This window comes from Ruditapes philippinarum, unplaced genomic scaffold (assembly GCF_026571515.1).
Source record: "Ruditapes philippinarum isolate M1 unplaced genomic scaffold, ASM2657151v2 ctg5926_1_1_1_1, whole genome shotgun sequence".
NCBI classification, from domain to species: domain Eukaryota; kingdom Metazoa; phylum Mollusca; class Bivalvia; order Venerida; family Veneridae; genus Ruditapes; species Ruditapes philippinarum.
Window position 1 is genome coordinate 1 of NW_026861431.1, and position 21,398 is coordinate 21,398.

General features: G+C 33.7%; 2 protein-coding genes across 2 annotated transcripts; one reads left to right on the top strand and one right to left on the bottom strand.

Moving 5' to 3' along the window:
- Window positions 1–41: 41 nt before the first annotated feature.
- Window positions 42–4,375, bottom strand: LOC132715595 (mitochondrial 2-oxodicarboxylate carrier-like; the record flags this gene model as incomplete). The annotated part of the gene is made up of 5 exons (XM_060698611.1): window positions 4,194–4,375; window positions 2,828–2,960; window positions 2,288–2,417; window positions 1,060–1,170; window positions 42–114 (listed from the first exon to the last, which is right to left on the bottom strand). Coding segments are annotated over exons 1-5 (520 nt in total), but the record flags the coding sequence as incomplete, so codon positions are not given.
- Window positions 4,376–4,528: 153 nt separating this feature from the next.
- On the top strand, window positions 4,529–11,318 carry LOC132715592 (small ribosomal subunit protein uS12m-like). Its single transcript, XM_060698609.1, has 3 exons — window positions 4,529–4,617; window positions 8,586–8,665; window positions 10,783–11,318. Exons 2-3 carry the CDS (start codon window positions 8,590–8,592, stop codon window positions 11,244–11,246), a joined length of 540 nt encoding a protein of 179 aa, XP_060554592.1. The 5' UTR covers window positions 4,529–4,617; window positions 8,586–8,589; the 3' UTR covers window positions 11,247–11,318.
- The last annotated feature ends 10,080 nt before the right edge of the window (window positions 11,319–21,398 follow it).

Genomic DNA, 21,398 nt, shown 5'->3' on the forward strand with positions numbered 1-21,398 from the left:
CATATTAAACACACCATGACGCCCAAATGTGGATGTCATACCTTTTCCCAGACCTTGTGATCCAAACCCATGTTCTCGTAATATTTCACGAGCAGTGGCATATGTGCTCTTTTGCTGAAGATAACAATTATAAACATTAGTACAAAGACGTTGCTTTTTTACTGCAGGGGGAGATTAAAGTTTTTTTTTTTCAACAAATTTCTTTTAAATTTTACAATAAACAAATTTGCAGTACATGTTGATGGAACACATTGAAATATGGATTGAAACTTTGAAAAGTTCACTGTGTAACTTTCCCTGAGATATAATAATATTTCATTGTCTAAGATATAATAGTTTACTGTGTAAATATACCTGAGATATCGCAATATTTCACTGTGTGAAATACATGAGATACCACAATATTTAACTGTGTAAATATACTTAAGATATCACAATATTTCACTGTGTAAGATATAATAGTTCACTGAGTAAATATACCTGAGATATCACAATATTTCACTGTGTAAGATATAATAGTTCACTGTGTAAATATATGCGAGATATCACAATATTTCACTGTGTCAGATATAATAGTTCACTGTTTAAATAGACATAGGATATCACAATATTTCACTGTGTAAGATATAATGGTTCACTGTGTAATATCCCTGAGATATCACAATATTTCACTGTGTAAGATATAATAGTTCACTGTGTAAATATACTCAAGATATCACAATATTTCACTGTGTAAGATACAACATGTTACTTTGTAAAAATACCTGATATATCAAATATTTCACAGTTTAAGATACAATAAATACCTGAGATATCACAATATTTCACTGTGTAAGATAAAATGGTTCACTGTGTAATATCCCTGAGATATCACAATATTTCACTGTGTAAGATATAATGGTTGACTGTGTAATATCCCTGAGATATCACAATATTTCACTGTGTAAGATATAATGGTTCACTGTGTAAATATACCCAAGATATCACAATATTTCACTGTGTAAGATACAATATTTTACTGATATATCAAATTTTCACAGTTTAAGATACAATAAATACCTGAGCTATCACAACATTTCTTTCTGCTTGTAACTTTACTTTAACAACTTCAAATGGATTTATAACTACAGCTTCTGTTAATCCAGAACAGAGTCCAGCCAATGCAAATATCTGAATAAAATATATCAAAAAACATGTTTAATCAGTTATATAATTCAAAAGTTAATCTGTCTAAAGAAACTTATGTGTACCTGGATCTGGCTCAAGTTGTTATCATATTTCAACATTGGGCAATGCAGATTTATAATATATCATGCAAGAAGATGAAATAATATTCCAGTCTTTATTAATCAGTTAATTATTTACTTATTATACCTACCATAGATTGAGGTAAATATCTACAATATCATAACTTCCATAGAATGAGGACAGTATCTACAATATTATACCTACCATAGGTTGAGGAAAGTCTCTACAATATTATAACTACCATAGAATGAGGAAAGTATCTACAATATCATACCTACCATAGAATGAGGACAGTATCTACAATATTATACCTACCATAGGTTGAGGAAAGTCTCTACAATATTATAACTACCATAGAATGAGGAAAGTATCTACAATATCATACCTACCACAGAATAAGGAAAGTATCTACGATATTATAACTACCATAGAATGAGGAAAGTATCTACAATATCATACCTACCATTGATTGAGGTAAATATCTACAATATCATAACTACCATAGAATGAGGAAAGTATCTACAATATTATAACTACCATAGATTGGGGAAAGTATCTACAATATTATAACAACCATAGAATGAGGAAAGTATCTACAATATTATAAATACCATAGATTGAGGTAAGTATCTACAATATTATAACTACCATAGAATGAGGAAAGTATCCTCAATATCATACCTACCATAAACTGGGGTAAGTATAATACTGTATCTACAATATAATACTTTAGTCCTACCATAGATTGAAGAAAGTATCTACAATAGTATACCTACCATAGATTGAGGTAAGAATCTACAATAGTTTACCTATGCTAGATTAAGGAAAGTATTTACATTATTACACCTTAGTCCTACCATAGATTGAGTTAAGTATCTACACCATTATGCCTACCATAGATTGAGGTAAGTATCTACAATATTTACTTTCCAAAGATTGAGGTAAGTATCTACAATATTTACTTTCCAAAGATTGAGGTAAGTATCTACAATATTTACTATCCAAAGATTGAGGTAAGTTTCTACAATATTATACCTACCATAGATTGAGGTAAATATCCTCCATATGCAAATAAATGTTTGTAACGTTCAAATGTGAAGAATTTTACAGCTCTTTTTGGTGTCTCAGCTAACAATGGAGGTAATATTCCTTTGTAAAATGACAGAGGTCTAAAAATGAATTAATAATTCTTTTTATTTCCATGATTTAAAATTTAGAGAAAACTAAAATATTTGGAAGAGCAAAACAAGATGTTAAATAGCAGAAGGCATATACAAGTTATGTTATGGCACATGTATTGTATTAGACTAACTTTAATACAAATGAAACTTCATTGAAGAACATAATTATTGAGTTACTTCAGGAATATTAATTAGATATTTCATTTAAGAAGTGGTTATTCAGAAAAATAAATATTTGATTTAAGGAATGCTACTTCAGGAATATATAAACTATATACTTCATTGAAGATCAGTAAATTAAGAAAAATTAATTAGATATTTTATTGATGGAATATTAACTATATATTTCAGGAATGTTACTTAAGGAATATTAACTTTCTACACTTGAACATTCTTACCCTTCAGTTCTGTACATTTTCTTGAAACAATCAGCCAGAGATGTGTATCTATTTGGATCCTCTGGTCCCCTCTGTATTTGAAATCTTGTTTTCACCAAATCCAAAGGATGCATTATTGACACTTCCACAAAACCTATCTCAGAAATACAAACATGTATTTAAATTACCTATATAACACCACTTTCATAGTTCATAACTATATCCTATAAATATATCCTATAAATATTTTGGAGACTGCATTAGTAACCTGCCTTAATATTCACCCTAAATAGAAGATAATGTAACAAGAGCTGTCGGTAGGACAGCAACGCTCGACTATTCTTAGTGCTTGATAGTAAAAAAAGCCTTGATTAAAAGGTAAAATTTCTCAGTAAAGAAAAAGGCAAATTTTTTTTAAATCCATATTACAGTTATAGGCCTTGGAGAGAGTCCTATTATGCTCTCAAAAAGAGTATAAAATTTCAACATGTTTCAAAGCCTTATGTCAATGAACTTTGAGGTATAACAAAAACTTTAACGTAAATTCTAAGTCAAAAAAGGGGCATAATTCTGTCAAAATGCTTGATAGAGTTACCTCCTCCTGTCTACAAGATGGGGTCATGATGGTGAACAAGTTTGCAAAGTTTCAAAGCCATATGTCAATGGACTTTGAAAATATTTGAGGTATTACAAAAACATTAACGTAAATTCTAAGTCGAAAAAGGGGCATAATTCTGTCAAAATGCTTGATAGAGTTACCTCCTCCTGTCTACAGGTTGGGGTTATGATGGTGAACAAGTGTGCAAAGTTTCAAAGCCATATGTCAATGGACTTTGAAAATATTTGAGGTATTACAAAAACTTTAACGTAAATTCTAAGTCGAAAAAGGGGCATAATTCTGTCAAAATGCTTGATAGAGTTACCTCCTCCTGTCTACATGTTGGGGTCATGATGGTGAACAAGTGTGCAAAGTTTCAAAGCCATATGTCAACGGACTTTGAAAATATTTGATGTATTACAAAAACTTTGACATAAGTGGTTACGCCGACGCAGACACCGAAGCTCGGGTGACTACAATAGCTCTACTTATTCTTATCGAATAGTCGAGCTAAAAAAGTGAGAGAAAAAATATTGTCTTTAAAAATAGGATTGGACTTATGATTATTCAAAATAAAATTTGACAGGTTTATGAAAATGATCATTTATTTAAATATGAAAGAAACTAATTGAGATCTAATTCTTATAATCATTTATCAAACATTTTCTGTTTAATGTTGAGTACCGTGGTACCATATGACAACGGGCATTTCTCAGCAGACCGGTTTCTGACATTTTTTTTTTTTTATACAAATTGTAAATTCGTTTTCTTTAATCAGAAGTTGTTTACCTGCGCAACCACCAGCTACAAACTGCATGGCAGCAAGGTGGTGCAAAGCCCAATCCTTCTCAATAACTGTCATTTTGTACTTAACTTTAAAAAGTGCCTTTAGAATTTATTTGTAAATCAATGTCAACAAACGTGTCATTGCATACTTCATGTACATAATCACGTGACTTTCGCTTAGGGATAAGTTCGTATTCATATTAATTTTATATTTTTGGTATGAAATAGAATTCTTTTTATAAAATCCTAATAAAAGCAATCAATAAATTTGATTCTTCAAATAGATTATAAAAGGTCCCACAAAAGCGCAATAAAATAAAATTAGAGTATAATACATAATTACTTATCCTAACCGGTGTTGGGGTAGTTTAGTCCCGCGCACAAGGTCGTGTTTAACTTGCAAGATTTTGATAATTTTTTAACCTTTGTAAGTAATTAAAGAATATAAACCATCTCCGATTTTATCTAACAGTTACTTTTTCTTTTATAACAATGTTCATTTCGTATGGGTTTCTTTAGTGTATTACATAATCTGGAAATTCCTACTTTGGCTTACAGAAGATTTAGAGGTGATATCATACAAGCATGGAAATTATTAAATGGGAAGGAAGATATAGATTATAATGTATTTTTTGAAAAAGCACAACTTGATAATCATCACATCAGAGGAAATTCCATGAAGTTGAAAATAAAATCATGTAAAAAGGAATTAAGAAAACATTTTTTCTCATTAAGAGTAATACCAGAGTGGAATAAATTACCAGATTCTGTAGTATGTTCACCAACGCTGAATTCGCTAAAAAACAGACTCGATAAGGTTATGAAAAACAAATTATATACTATTATACCGGATAATAATCATTGGGTGTCAGACCTCGAGGGGGTTTTAAGAGATTTCTGATCTCGCGACCCTACGCTGGATAAAGTAAAGTACTAAAGTAAAGTATATACAAGTTTAACTTTTGAAATGGCCCATGATCTGATGATTGGGGTCTTATCCTGGAGATAGCCTGCACAGTTGAACGGCACTTCTCACTTCCCCTCGGAGCGTGCTCATCGCTGAGATAGCCTGCACAGTTGAACGGCACTTCTCACTTCCCCTCGGAGTGTGCTCATCGCTGAGATGGCACAGTGCATTGGCAGAAGATTTGAAGACTTGAGATGGCGCCAAAGATCAGAACTTGTACTGCGGATCAGCTGACTCTGACTTATGCCGAGGGGAGTTGCCCAACAAAGTAGTCTCTGAGTCGACGAGGATGGTGTACAAGGGTGTGTGAGCCCCTAGCATGGATAAACGGCTTAAACGGCATCCCAGTGTCCTCAGGTGTCCCACAAAGCTCTGGTGTAGGACACTTCCTATTTCTCGCCTAGATAAGAAAAAATGACCTCCCACAAAATGCATGGTTCAATGGGTTTAACATGTGTTTAATAGAGGGCTAGACATGTATTATCAATATTGTGGGTTTGATTCCTGGTCTGGCCAACTAAAATTACTAATCAGTCTTTCGGATGAGACTTTAAATCAGGTCCCCTGTATGAGTGCTGAAACACTTGCCATTTTAAAGAACCAGGGGAAGCTTCTTGAATTGGCGCATCTTTCTGTATCTGAATCTTGCACTATCCTCCAAAATATAAAATGACTAATACTCTTTTGGAGGACTCGCCAATATGTGCAACCAGTGGCGAGTATAAATAAACTCAAAACACACACAGAAAATTGCCAGGTCCGCTTGTTTGCAGACAAAACTGCAATATACATTGTCTGATTAGAGCTGTCAGAGATAGAGATGATATTGATGTATCGTTGATATTTTTCTGTTGATTAATAATTGATACACATCTTAAAAAAAACAAAAATTTTGATTAATTATTTTAATGTCTATAAATTATAAAAATTCGCAAAAGCAGGTGGCCATGTCTGACACCAAGCTGTGTCTTTCATCAAAAGAGGGGTGAAGTGTCTGAGGGGTGAATTGTCTGTAAATCCTTTGTTGTAGCTCCCAAAACTTTATAGTCTGCTTTTTAACATTTTTAGCTCACCTGAGGACAATGTCCTCAAGGTGAGCTTTTGTTATGGCCCATTGTCCATCGTTCGTCTGTCCATGCATCAAAAATATCTTTAAACAACTTCTCCTTCTAAACCACTCGGCCAAATTTGTTGAAACTTTGCAGGGCTGTCCCTTGCATGAAGCTCTACCAAAGTTGTTTAAAGTATTAAATTCCATAAAGAACTCTGGTTGCCATGGCAACCAAAAGATTTTTTACAAAAAATCTTTAAGAATCTTCTTGTAAAAAAAAACTAAAGAGCTAGAGCTTAGATATTTGGCATGAAACATCTTCTAGTTTGTTCAAATAAATGTCCTAAGGTCAAAATTGGCCCAGCCCCAGGGGTCATTGATTTTCCTTATATGTACATAGTGAAAACTAAACAAAATCTTCTTGTGAAAATCCAAGAGAGGTAGAGCTTAGATATTTGGCATGTCACATCTTCTAGTGGATGTCTATCAAGTCTGTTCAAATAAAACCCCTCAAGTCAAAATTGACGCCCCCAAGGAGTTCATTGATTTTCCTTATATGTTTATAGTAAAAACTTAAAAAAATTGTCTTGTGACAATCCAAAAGCACTACAGATTAGATATTTGGCATGAAACATCTTCTAGTGGATGTCTACCAAGTTTGTTCAAATAAAAGCCTTACGGTCAAAATTGGCCCCACCCCAGGGTGTGATAGATTTTCCTTATATACATATATATATAAATATAGGTTTGTGAAAATTATTTACATCTACAAAATACCTTTCAAAAACACTGGATCCCAAGAAAGATACAAGAACATGGAAAGAATAACAATAAATTTGGAGAAAATAAACGTTCATACAGTGCTAAAGTATAAATACCCAGAAAATAAATGTGCATACATTTAGCACTGTATGAACGTTTATTTTCTCCAAATTTATCATATATATAAATATATATAGTAAAAACTTAAAAAATCTTCTTGTGAAAATCGAAAGAGCTAGAGCTTAGATATTTGGCAAAAAACATCTAAGTTCTTGTGTATGTCTACCATGATTATTCAAATGAAAGCCCTAGGTTCAAAATTGGCCCGGCCCCAGGGGTCATTGTCTTATATGTATATAGTAAAACTTAAAAAATCTCCTTATGAAAATCGAAAAAAGAGGTAAAGCTTAGATATTTTGCATGAAACATGTTCTAGTGTATGTCTACCATGTTTGTTGAAATAAAACCCCTAGGGTCAAAATGTATGTACTGTAAATCTGGTATTTTTCGCCATGTTTTAATTTTCGCTATTTCTTCTGGGGTGAAATGGGGCTCCACTTTGACCTATTTCTGAAGTGAGTGATCCAGGGCCCTATGGACCCTCTTGTTTATTTTCATCTGATGCGGCATTAAATCCCGTTATGTCATAGTATAAAAATGTAAAATTTGTAAAAGTTACCCATTTCAAAAACACACAAAAACTTTAAACTGCAAGATGTTATCCTAAACAGGGTCTTTCAAATGATTTAAAAACAGGTTTAATATAAAGTTAGAATTCTTGCTGCTTATCATGATGTTATTTGGAGCTAACTGTAACAAAATTTGGGCAAGTTGTTACAGAGCAAATCATTATATCACCATGTATCTGAACACAAACTGTGTAGTTTAATTTGACTGAGTCAATATAAATATAGAAGTATTGAATGTATTCCTTGGTTTTAACACCTACTTTATGACTATTAAGTATTCAACAATGCACCAACAATTAAACTGAAGGCTATTGCCACATACAGTTTCCAGACATTATAAAGACAACCTCTGAAAGGGAAATATAATTATTATATTTATATGCTAATTATGCTTACATGTAACCATGGTGCCAGGAATGATGATAATTGGAAATGACTCATTAAAACATGAACAATTAAACATCCATACAAGGCTACAATTTTATGTGATTTTTTGTCGTCTTTCATCTTTCAATCTCTGTAATTCCTAAAATATGAACATCATATTTGATATTGTCCAAGAACTCACTTCTATCAAATTTAAATGATACATTTATATAATTTGATCACTTTTCAACCCCCCAAAAAAATATGTTCAGACAAAATGAAAAGTTCAAATTTTGTTTTCAAAATTTTCTTCTTCAATTTTGTTCAAAAAGTTTCTTTCTTTCCTTCCTTCTTTTCTTTTTTCACATCAGCATTAAAGTCACAATCTGTATCATTTTCAATGATAAATTTCCTATTTATCAGTAAAACATTTCTTTATTGATAACAGTTTTACCCTCTTGTAATTTGCATCTGGGTGCACATACATGTATACCCCCACATCAATAGAACTATTGTTAGTTATATTTTAATGTTAACTTCATACTGTTATTTTTTTTCAGAACTATGGCCATGTCTTTGTTACAAAGGATTTGTGCCCCAGTTACAAGACAGTTCACACAGCTACCAATCAGAACATTTTGTAAGTTGATAGTTAATTGTTTGCATTTATGTTTTATGCTATTTCCCATTTTGCCTTTTTTTAACATTTGAAACAAAAGACTTTATTTGGTTATGTTTGAATATTATAATATTAAATGTGACCTTACATGTAATTCAGCTGATGTAGTGAAAACAAGTATTTATGTTATTTCTCTAACATTAATTATGTCATGCAGTTTACCATTTCCCAAATTGTTTTAAGTTAGAAGAGTTCCCACTTTTTCCCACTTAATAAACTAAATTGAGGAATGTTATACATAATTATAGGTAATATTTGTGTGCTATCTCTAATGTATACACTTTATTACATTACAAGAACACGAGTTTAAAGCCTTGTAAAATAAGCCTGTGCCAGTTTTCCAATGTAGAAATACATTTGACATTATACCCACTATTATTTATTCAATGATACTGCTTACAACCATTTTGTCATTAAACAGTTGTGTTGAAAAAAAAATCTTTGTTTCAGAATTTAAATATGCAACAATGAGATCATACAACAGTTTTCATTCAGCACCTGCATAGTACAAAAACTTTCTTCTAGTTTATGCCCAGATGGTCATATAATATTATATCCCTTGTCATACGTCAATGTCATGATAAGGGGCAATGGTCTTCTTACTATATAATTGGCAATGGTCTTCTAACTGGATAAAGGGCAATGGTCTTCTACTTGTTACAAATGAAAAGAAATGGCCATTTCTTCTTTGGTAGACTGTCTGCCTGTCCATTATCAATTCTGTGTTCATTCTTTTTAACACCTTAAAGGATGTTCATGATACTTTAGTTGTGAAATGTTGATCTTATTGAGGCAACATGCTGAACCAGGGTTGTGTTGGATTACTTATTGTTCAACCACTGAATGTCAAATGTTTGTGTGTTGGAACACTTAACTGTTGAACCACTGAATGTCAAATGCTTACAACAGACAGAACACCCGCTTCATGCTAAAGGTCACAGTTAAGAATTAAAAGTTAAAATTTGTTTCCATTGTGTATGAATTTCATTTGGTTGAAAGATGAATATATTCAATTTCATTATAATATTGAAATATTATTTAACAAATTTGTTTTCAGGCATACATGTATATTAATATTATTAATTATCCTGCTATATTCTTTACTTAACACCAAGAATGTTTATGACACATCTGTTGTGAAATACTGCAAAATACCTAATTTTGAAAAAATCTTTTCTAGTACATACATGTAAATCTATTTATCACATACCCTCGCCACTTTTGCGACTCAGTAAAAATGGTATTGCACGGCCAGGTATTAGATATTTTGATGTGACATCATTTGTGATGTATAAACATAACGTTAAGATGCGCTAAATGTTAGCCTTTACTGTAGGCCCGTCAATGAAATTTTTTTTTCACTTCAGTCTTTATTTTTGGTATGTGATAAACAGAATGTTAAATTTGTGTAAGTTCATTACTGAATGTATTGAACTTGTTGAATAATTAGAGGTTAATACTTGGTTGCTGCTCGTCATTATGCGATAATGGCCCGAAGATGTGCATAATGAACATTATGAACTCGAGGGCCATTATCGCATAATGGCGAGTAGCAACCAAGTATTAACGTCTTTAATACCTATGTCTGAAATACGGCGTTTAGACATCGCAACTAATCGTTTGTCGTCCTTTCTAAGAAACGGACAGTTGTCAATGTAAACAAATATCTGTCGTACTGTACAGTTTAACACTCCTATTAACTTAAAAAACAAGACAGCACAAAATAAATATAAGAAAATGTTGTTTTATTGTTGTTGTTATCGATAATACAGAACCCTACTCTTCACATCGTTTTGTGCCTTCAACTCAAGAACGGTATCTGAGACTGTCTTGTTTCCAACCTTTTCGTACAGTCAATCTTAAATCATTTTTAGCTCACCTGTCACAAAGTGACATGGTTAGCTTTTGTGATCGCTTTAATGACCCTGAAATACCCTAGATTTTGTTACTATATATAGTAACATAGGTATTAAAGTAATATTATGCTCTCCACAGGCTTTCATAATATAATTTTATTCATCTCGTTCATTAAACTCAGTATTGAACTGACTCTCAATATTCAATATTCTCTATTTCAGATACACTTCAAAAAAGTTCTTTACAGAAGTTAACCAGTCCTGTTACACATTCAAATTTATGCGGACAAAGAACAAGTGAAATATGTAAGATATCTCACACAAACACAAGTCTATTTGCTCGCTGTATGGCAAGTTTACAAAATATGCACAAAACTGGACCTAGAAAAAAGATAAGAAAGCCCAGATCTCCTGTCTTAGGAGGTGCTCCACAAAAACGTGGTGTTGTTTTAAAAGTGTTGATAAGAAAACCTAAGAAACCAAACTCTGCAAATCGTAAATGTGTTATTGTAAGATTAACCAATGGAGAAGAAGCAACTGCCTATGTACCAGGTGAAGGACATAATTTACAGGAACATAGTATTGTATTGTGTAGGGGAGGAAGACTAAAAGATGTCCCAGGTGTTAAACTAAAATGTGTGAGGGGTGTATATGATTTGGCTCATGTGAAAAAGAAAACTATGTAAACATTATGATAAAACGATACATTTTTATGTGACCTATGTTCCTTTCATTAAAATACAATTATTAAAAATATTTATGTTGATATGATTTTTATATACAATACCCATTTCTCCAGTTTCACTTGGCTTTGATGTTAATTGAATAATACCCTATCATAGCTTTTCAAATAATTCCACTCTGCAGAACTCTAAAGCAAATACATGTATTTTACAAATCTTTGTCCAGAATCACAAGATATACAACTTTGGACATGAAGCATAACTTTTCATTCATTGACAATGCTTGTTTTAAGTATGGCATTTTGCTCCCGAGTATCCTTCCTTTAAAAAGAGATGTAAAGCAAAAAAATCTTAACACCTAGTGTTAGCATTGTTTATAAATAGACTGGTACCACGTTTCTTCAAATTATGTCCCCTTGGTGATGATCCATACCAGTCTGAAATATACACTTTCTGTAAGCACGTTTACCTGGGTATTTTGATGCAAATTTATTGGAGATCAGCTAAGTTATGCCCTCTGATGAAGACAGCTCGACTATTCGAAGAATAGTAGGGCTACCCTGCATGCATACATCTTATCTCATCAACCATGAATGATATTTGCTTGAAACTTTACACACTTATTTGAGAGCATGATACGTCACTGTCCAAGGCCCATGACTAAGTATGGATCTTTAACTTAAAATTCATGGTTAAAAGTTTTGCATACATCATCAATCTTTGAAACTACCGAGGATTTTTCCTATGGAACTTAATATAAATTTTTGGTCACTATCCAAACCTAATAATTCTGACATGGATTTTGACTGAATTATAGCCCTTTTAAAACTTGGAACATTCCTTAGTTCCAGTTTATTGCAACATCAATCTTCATTACTATAAAAAATGCTGAGCCATTATCATATTGATATTACCAACTGATAGGATCTGGTGACCTTTTTGCTTAGGTTTTTATGCGCCCAAAAGAATTTCGCCGTATATTGTTATGCTACTGGTTGTCCATCCGTCTGTCTGCTGGGTTTTCTTGTCTGGTCTGTATTTTTTGAACCAGTGAAAGGAAACTCAAACTAGTTGGCAGAAATGATAACCATAAAGAGAGGATGTGCAGAGCGCAGGTTTGACCTTTCTCAGGTCAATGGCAAGGTCACACTTAGTCATTTTGTTTCAATATTAAAAATTTTGTGTCCGCTCTGTATCTTTTAAACCGATGGAAGGAAATTAAAACTTTTTGGCAGAAATATTACTTATATTAAGAGGTGTGCAGAACACAAGTTTGGACTTCCTACGTTTAAAATTGGCCCCACCCCGGGGATTAATTTATTTATATAGACTTATATAGGTGTTTTTGTGTCCGGTCTGTATCTTTTGAACTGGTAGGAGAAAATTCAAACTACTTGGCAGAAATGTTAATCATAATGAGACAATGTGCAGAGCGCAGGTTTGACCTTCCTCAGGTCAAGGTCACACTTAGTCATTTTGTATCATTTTAAAAATTTTGTGTTACCTCGTTTTTTTTAAAACTGATAGAGTACACTACCTCAGGTCAAGGTCACACTGACTCTTTCAAAATCCTTCAATATAGTGTATATATTACAAAGGGAGATATTACAATGCATGAATTTATTAATATGTTTTCTCCCAATATATATGTATTTACCTCCCTTTGTTTTCCAAAATTTATTACCTTTATAATGTTGTTTTTTATGCCCAGGGCATATAGTAATTGAACCGTCCGTCCCTCTGTCCGTAGAAGATTAACCTAGAACAGAAAGTTGGATTTTTCTTAAGTTCTACCTGTACCAATGGCTTCATAATTTACACACTTACTAATCCATACAAAGTATATGATCTGGGCAAGTTACATAACTATGGCTTCCAGCCTTGTTTGTGCCGTGTGGAGGCTGTAAAAAGTCGCCCCGTAGGTTCAATCAGGGATGTTATATTTCCGATCCTTAAAGATCGTTCAGCACGACATTATTGTTGTGCTTGTGGTATTTTAGTTCTATCTATTCGGCATCTTTCTTGTTGGGTGGTTCCAGTATTCCTCACTTGAATATTGTTGAATCACCCTTAGGATATTAGGCCTGCTTTTTAAATTTGTCTTTTGACGTTGTATCTGTGATATGCAGGCTTCATAACCTCAGATCCACTTTCAAAATTCTATTTTTTTTAGTTCTGCCCATTGTTTTCTCGTTTAGTCTATATTTTACCAGTTCATGTTAAATGTTGAATTCTGCTTAAGCCGGTGCTAGGGGGCGTGGCCAGTAGTTTGCATTTGACCATACCGTCCATGAACAGGCTGAATCAAACCGAGTCTGCAACATTTTCAATTTTGCCGTGTTTGGCTTTCTTTAGGGATTCTTATTTCACTCTATTCCATTTGCACCAAGTTATGGCCCTTTTCAGCACTTAGAAAATGAATAATGGTTAACCTAAACCGGCAAGTTGGAAATATCTTATGTTCTATCTGAACTAATGGCTTAATAATTTTCACACTTACTTATCAATATAATGTACTTGATATTGCAAAGCTATATAAATGTGCCATCCATTTCCCAGTAATTTCCCTTTTATCACTTTGAAAATAGGGCCTTGTATGATTAACCTATTCCGCCAAGTTGGATTTATCAAAAAATTTCACTTAATTACCTAATTTATTTAATGATATCTTTCATATTCGGTAGATGGATACCTTTAACGGTCCTCTTATTTTTTGTAGCGTTAGGCATCTCTAGGTCAAGGTCAAGGTCACTTGTGTAAAAAAATAAATCTAAACATTTCTGCTCATACAGCCTTTATTTTTGTGTCGCCTTGAAAAGGTGACATATAGGGGTTACTTTTGTTGGCGGTGTCGGCGTCGGCGTCGTTGTCGGCGTCGGCGTCCCCTAAAGCTTGTCCGGAGCATAACTCAGTCACTATAAGTCTGATTGACTTCAAACTTGGTATGCATGCTTCTTTCAATAACCCGAAGTGCAGTGCACAAGGACCAGTACTCTGCAGTTCTTATTTTTTGAGTTATTGCCCTTTGTTAATTTTCATACTTTAATTTTGTCCGGGCCATTTCTCTTCAACTAAAAAAGCTATGGACTTGAAACTTCATAGGATGATAGATCTCATTAAGAAGAAGTGCAGTGCACAAAAACCAGTACTCTGCACTTCCTTATTTTTGAGTTATTGCCCTTTGTTAATTTTCATACTTTATTTTTGTCCGGGCCATTTCTCCTAATGTATAAAAGTCATGGACTTGAAACATCATAGGATGTAGGTCTCATTAGAAGAAGTGCACTGCACAAGAACAGGTACTCTGCATTTCTTATTTTTTGAGTTATTGCCCTTTGTTTATTTTCATACTTTAATTTTGTCCGGGCCATTTCTCCTGAAGTATAAAAGCTATGGACTTGAAACTTCATAGGATGATAGATCTCATTAAGAAGAAGTGCAGTGCACAAGAATCGGTACTCTGCATTTCTTATTTTTGAGTTATGGCCCTTTGTTAATTTTCATACTTAATTTTTGTCCGGCCTTTTCTCCGAAAGTATAAAAGTTATGGACTTGAAACTTCATAGGATGATAGATCTCATTAAGAAAAAGTGCAGTGCATAAGAACTGATACTCTGCATTTCTTATTTTTTGAGTTATTGCCCTTTGTTGATTTTCTTACTTTATTTTTGTCCTGGTCATTTCTCCTCAAGTATGAAAGCTATGGACTTGAAATATCATAGAATGATAGATCTTATTGATAAGAAGTGCAGTGCACAGATATGCTGCTCTGCACTTATTATTTTTTTAGTTATTGCCCTTTGTTATTTTTCATATTTCATTTTTGTCCTGGCCATTTCTCCTAAACTACATTGTTCACAAGGCGACACATCCGACTCGCGGAGTTCTAGTTAAGTTAATGTCTTTCATGTTTATAATAGTCATACCAAGGGAGGTCCTCTTCCTTTTCCTTTAGTAAGGGGTCATTTGGGTCAAGGTCACCAATGTCAAAAATAGATTTTTTACACTTTTACAGGTGTATTAACCTTATTCTATCGACAGATGTCTTGTATATTTTGTAGGAACTTAAAATTGAGGAATTCTCATTTGGATGGAGGTAGGGGTCAGTTGGGTCAAGGTCACCAGTGCTAAAAATAGATTTTTACACTTTTGCTCATACAGCCTTTTTAGCTCACCACAGAACCGAAAGCTCAGGGTGAGCTATTAGTATCAAAGGGGGATGCTCCGTCATCAACAATCGTCTTCTTCTCTGAAATTTCTGGGCAGATTTACTTCAAATTTGGTCTGTAGCATCCTTCTGACAGTCACACTTGAATTTGCTCATGTCTTTCCAATTGGCCCCTTTTAGGGGTCAGCAGAGCTAAAAATAGAAAAACCTTTAAACATCTTCTTCTACAGAACTAATTGATGGATGATCTCCAAACTTTGTCTGTAGCATTCTTGGGTAGTCTTTTATATCAAGTTTGCTCATATTAATTTGATTGGCCCCTTTTAGGGGTCTCTTGGGCTAAAAATAGAAAAACTTTTAAACATCTTCTTCTACAGAACTAATGGATGGATGGATGATCACCAAACTTTGTCTAGCATTCTTTGGAAGTGTTTTATCAAGTTTGCTCATATGAATTTGATTGGCCGCTTTAAGGGGCCGCTAAAGCTAAAAATAGAAAAACCTTTAGATGTCTATTTCTACAGAACTAATTAATGGATGATCACCAAACTTTGTCTGTAGCATTCTTAGGTAGTTTTTTATCAAGTTTGCTAATATTATTTTGATTGGCCCCTTTTAGGGGTCTCTAGGGCTAAAAATAGAAACACCTTTAAACATCTTTTCCTACAGAACTAATTGATGGATGGTCACCAAACATTGTCTGTAGCATTCTTTGGTAGTGTTTTATCAAGTTTGCTCATATTAATTTGATTGGCCCCTTTTAGGGGCCGCTAAAGCTAAAAATAGAAATACCGTTAAATGTCTATTTCTAGAGAACTAATTGATGGATGATCACCAAACTTTGTCTGTAGCATTCTTGGGTAGTCTTTTATCAAGTTTGCTAATATTATTTTGATTGGCCCCTTTTAGGGGTCTCTAGGACTAAAAATAGAAAAACCTTTAAACGATTGGCTCCTTTAACATTTTCCCTTATATAAACGTGTTTCGACGGCTTTTTGCCCCCCCTTTTTGAGGCCTCAAACAGTGAAAAAATGCCCTATTTAGGCCACAAACTCTGTTTTCCGTTTGAGAAATGTTGTTAAAAAAAGTGACCACTTTTTCGGCGCCGTCCCCCATCCAAATATTACATCAGGGGGTTGCCAGAAGGGGGATGTGCCCCCTTCTGTTTGGGGGGTTTGAAGGGGGGGCGGAGTCCCCCTCATCGCCAAGAAAATTTTGGACATGTGACAGGCTAAAAATGGCCTCAGGTCGATCTTAGGGTAACTAGTAACCGACGCTGGAAAGCCTTTTACTCTATCTCAATTCATTGAGAAGTTGCAGCACTTTGAAATCAGGCTGATGGAAAAAAAAGAATGCAAAATAGTGATTTTTGGCAATTTTGAGACGTCCCCCCGTTGCCATGGTAACAGGAAATTTACCACTGAGCATGCTGTTACAGAGGCTATGGTGTAGTCAACACTTGTGCCAAGTTTCATTAGTATTGAAGCATTTTTCATAGTTTCATAGCAGTTTGAACTTGTTACAGGAGGCTTTTCAATGAAAATGGCTATTTTTCGCAATATGCTCATGGGGTAAAAGGTTAAGGGACCGCAAAAGCTAAAAATAGAAATACCTTTAAATGTCTATTTCTACAGAACCAATTGATGGATGCTCACCAAACTTTGTCTGTAGCATTCTTGGGTAATCTTTTATCAAGTTTGCTCCCATTAATTCGATTGGCCCCTTTTAGGGGCCGCTAAAGCTAAAAATAGAAAAACCTTTAAACATCTCCTACTTCAGAACCAATTGATAGAAGATCACCAAACTTTGTCTGTAGCATTCTTGGGTGCTCTTTTATCAAGTTTGCTTATATTAATTTGATAAGCCCCTTTTAGGGGCCACTAAAGCTAAATATAGAAAAAACCTCCGAACATCATTTCCTACTGAAATAATTGATAGATGATCACCAAACTTTGTAGCATTCTTAGGTAGTCTTTTATCAAGTTTGCTCATATTTATTTGATTAGCCCCGTTTAAGCTAAAGCTTAAATGCCCCAGGTCCTGGCATTTCTTCAAATTATTGTTTAAACATATTCTATGCTCAAGTTTGATATAAGAATATATTGACATTCCAACACTGAAAAGCAGTTGTTTCTGGTGAGCGACTCAGCGCCATCATGTCCCTCTTGTTTATTTTTAACTATTTTCCTAAAGATTAATTTTTTTTAAATATTGTTACTGACACGAATCTGAGCCGGGTGGCATTTGTGTTTAACAAACACGTTCTTGTTTTTGTTGGTTTTTTTTTTCAAACTTTATTTTTTAGCTTTTTTTCCTGTCAAGATTATAATAATTGAGGTGCTTTTATAGGTTTACATGATTTAATTATTTTGAAATGAGACAATTTTATTACAACTGAAACTGATGTTACTTGAGATATGTAAATTCACTAAATAACAAGTTGTAAATGAGGCATAAACAGTGCCTTTATGATAATGTGAGAGTGACATTGCATTTTTTGTGTACGTACAAGTTTACAAACTTTGTCTGATTACGTAAAATAGGTTTTTTAGAAGCACATATCACACTAGAGAAGAAATAGAATTTAAAATGTCTCAATGGCAATGTTGGTAAAGTCATGGGATATGTGATAAAAAAAAATTGTCAAAAGTTCGAGCCTCACAAGATGTCTAACTTTTTTCTCTCTTTCTTTCACTATTTTTTAGCTCACCTGACCACGAAGTGGTCAAGGTGAGGTATAGTGATAGGACTATGTCCGGAATCCGTCATCGTGCGTAGTGCCTCGTTCGTCGTCAACAATTGGGTTGTTAACAGTCTAGCAGTCACAGTTTTGATTGGATCATTGTCAAACTTTGTCAGAATGTTTGTCTCAATAAAATACAGATCGAGTTCGAAGATGGGATATCTCCGGTCAAAAACTAGGTCACAGAAGCTAAAAATAGAAAAATCTTTTTAACACTCTAGTGGCTGCAGTTTTGATCCAAATATTCTAGAAATTTGTCAATGATTTCTAGGTCAAGTTCAAAGATTGATCATCTCCGGTCAAAAACTAGGTCACAGGAGTTAAAAATAGAAAAAGCCGTTAACACTCTAGTAGCTGCAGTTTTGATACAAATATTCTGGAAATTTGTCAGGAAGGTTGTTTTGATAATTTCTAGGTCATGTTCGAAGATGGGTTATCTCCGGTCAAAAACTAGGTCACAGGAGCTAAAAATAGAAAAAGCTTGTTTACACTCTAGTGGCTGCAGTTTTAATCCAGATATTCTGGAAATTTGTCAGGTAGGTTGTTTTGATGATTTCTAGGTCAAATTCGAAGATGGATCATTTCCGGTCAAAAACTAGGTCACAGGAGCTAAAAATAGAAAAAGCTTGTTAACACTCTAGTGGCTGCAGTTTTGATTCAAATATTCTGGAAATTTGTCAGGAAGGTTGTTTTGATGATTTCTAGGTCAAGTTCGAAGATGGGTCATCTCCAGTCAAAAACTAGGCCACAGGAGCTAAAAATAGAAAAAGCTTGTTAACACTCTAGTGGCTGCAGTTTTGATCAAGATATTCTGGAAATTTGTCAGGAAGGTTGTTTTGATGATTTCCAGGTCAAGTTCAAAGATGGGTCATCTCTAGTCAAAAACTAGGTCACAGGAGCTAAAAATAGAAAAAGCTTGTTTACACTTTAGTGGCTGCAGTTTTGTTAGGTCAAGTTCAAAGATGGGTCATCTCTAGTCAAAAACTAGGTCACAGGAGCTAAAAATAGAAAAAGCTTGTTAACACTCTAGTGGCTGCAGTTTTGATACAAATATTCTGGAAATTTGTCAGGAAGGTTGTTATGATGATTTCTAGGTCAAGTTCGAAGATGGATCATCTCCAGTCAAAAACTAGGTCACAGGAGCTAAAATAGAAAAAGCTTGTTAACACTCTAGTGGATGCAGTTTTGATCCAAATATTCTGGAAATTTGTCTGGAAGGTTGTTTTGATGATTTCTAGGTCATGTTCGCGAAGATGGGTCATCTCCGTCAAAAACTAGGTCACAGGAGCTAAAAATAGAAAAAGCTTGTTAACACTCTAGTGGCTGCAGTTTTGATCCAAATATTCTGGAAATTTGTCAGGAAGGTTGTTTTGATGATTTCTATGTCAAGTTTGAAGATGGGTCATCTCCGGTCAAAAACTAGGTCACAGAAGCTAAAAATAGAAAAATCTTTTTAACACTTTAGTGGCTGTTGTTTTGATCCAAATATCCTGGAAATTTGTCATGAAGGTTGTTTTGATGATTTCTAGGTCAAGTTTGAATATAGGTCGTCTCCAGTTAAAAATAGGTCACATTGCCCAAATATTGAAAACCTTTTTAACCCAATAGAGGTCACATTTTTGACTCAATTGTCATCAAACTTGGCCAGGATGCTTGTCTTAGACATTGCTTGGATGCGGTTGATGGGTCAGGGGAGCGATGGCCTCTTGTTTAAATTTTACATTAGATGCAAATGAATTGAAATATAAAGGTAGTTTTGTTTTATCTATAATTCAAATATACCGGTAATAATGATTTTTTTGAATATCCTGTGTATCATGTAGTAGTCATAATACTTGTATAGTGCATGAATATTTCGCCAACTGATGTAATGCTGAAATATTTTGTGTACATGTATGCATTTTGTTATTATGCACCAACTTGCTAGATATGGCTACATTAAAACAGAAAAAATGAAATGAAAAGTAAAAAGAAAATAACCCAACACTTAAAATCTTTACAAGAAAATACTACAACAAATTCTTATTAGATTATCAATAATACAGAAATATTTTTTACAAAAAAGGTACAATTCGAACATGGTCGTCTTGCATTGATATTTAACTAGAAATTTACCAGACAATCTTACCCACTGCAATACACGGACAGTTGGTAAATTTGTCGATATTTTAATTTATATCGCAGGAGAAGGCACACAGTTTGAGACATGGAGTGGTCGCACCAGTAAATGATAACAAATGTCAACTCCCTCCTAAATGATTGTCAATGTCATTTAAAAACATTTAAAAGCTAGTGTAAAATTTATAAATTTTTCAAGGAATATATATTTGACTAATCAACATGATCTTTGCTGAATCCTTTGGCAGTTTAATATTTGACTGAAAAAAGAAGAAAAAAGTGTGCAACCATAAATGCGTGAACTACAAGTTTGCAACTAAAATGCACTTGAACACGATATTTTCGTGTATTGAAACTTTTTGGAACATGCAAATTCAAACATTTGTTTGTTTGTTTGTTTCATTTTACGCCTTTTCCCAACAGTATTTCAGTCATATAGGCGGAAGTTTCCTTATCATCGTTCCTGGAGAGTTACACCAGTACAAGACTACCTTCCTCCGCGCTAAACTACCAAAGCATCTCGCGGGTATCTACACAGTATTGAAAGATACATATTTTGTCTTGTTTGGTACAGATGCGAGTAAGTGAGCTTAAAAATTGCCCTGTCACTTGTCAAATCCAAAATATGTAAATAACCAGTTTATATCGTCAATAACTTCGTAATATCAGAAGTTTTTAAACTGAGACCTTAAACCAAGTGTGTCGTTATCATAGGCATATTAAAGAATTTCAAAAAAGCATACAAACCCACTTATCTGATGAAAATACGTGAGGATGTTGTATTTATTCATGACTCGGTAACCATTTGGTCAAGTTTGCAACCAATTTTCTCGCATGAACTAAGTGTGCAACCACTTCACGTCCTGCCCGCATAGCATTTTATTTATTATATTTTTAGGCATAATATTTTGTGCTTTTGATTTTCTGGTATAATATTATTTATATGTTTCTTTGAATTTTTATCATTTAAAATTATACTTTATTGTTGTTTTCAGTAAGTATATATACTGTGTGACAATTGCATGGAGCACTTTGTGCTTCAAAATTAGTTTTTAAGGGCATGGATGGTGACATGTCTGGGGTCTGTACACAGCGAAAAGCATATAAAATTGTCACTAAGTATTCA

Excerpts from the sequence above, each read along its gene's own strand:
- LOC132715592 (XM_060698609.1), top strand. The coding sequence starts at position 8,590 with ATGGCCATGTCTTTGTTACAAAGGATTTGTGCCCCAGTTACAAGACAG. Across the intron at positions 8,666-10,782 it reads GCTACCAATCAGAACATTTT|ATACACTTCAAAAAAGTTCT; the intron begins GTAAGTTGATAG and ends TCTCTATTTCAG.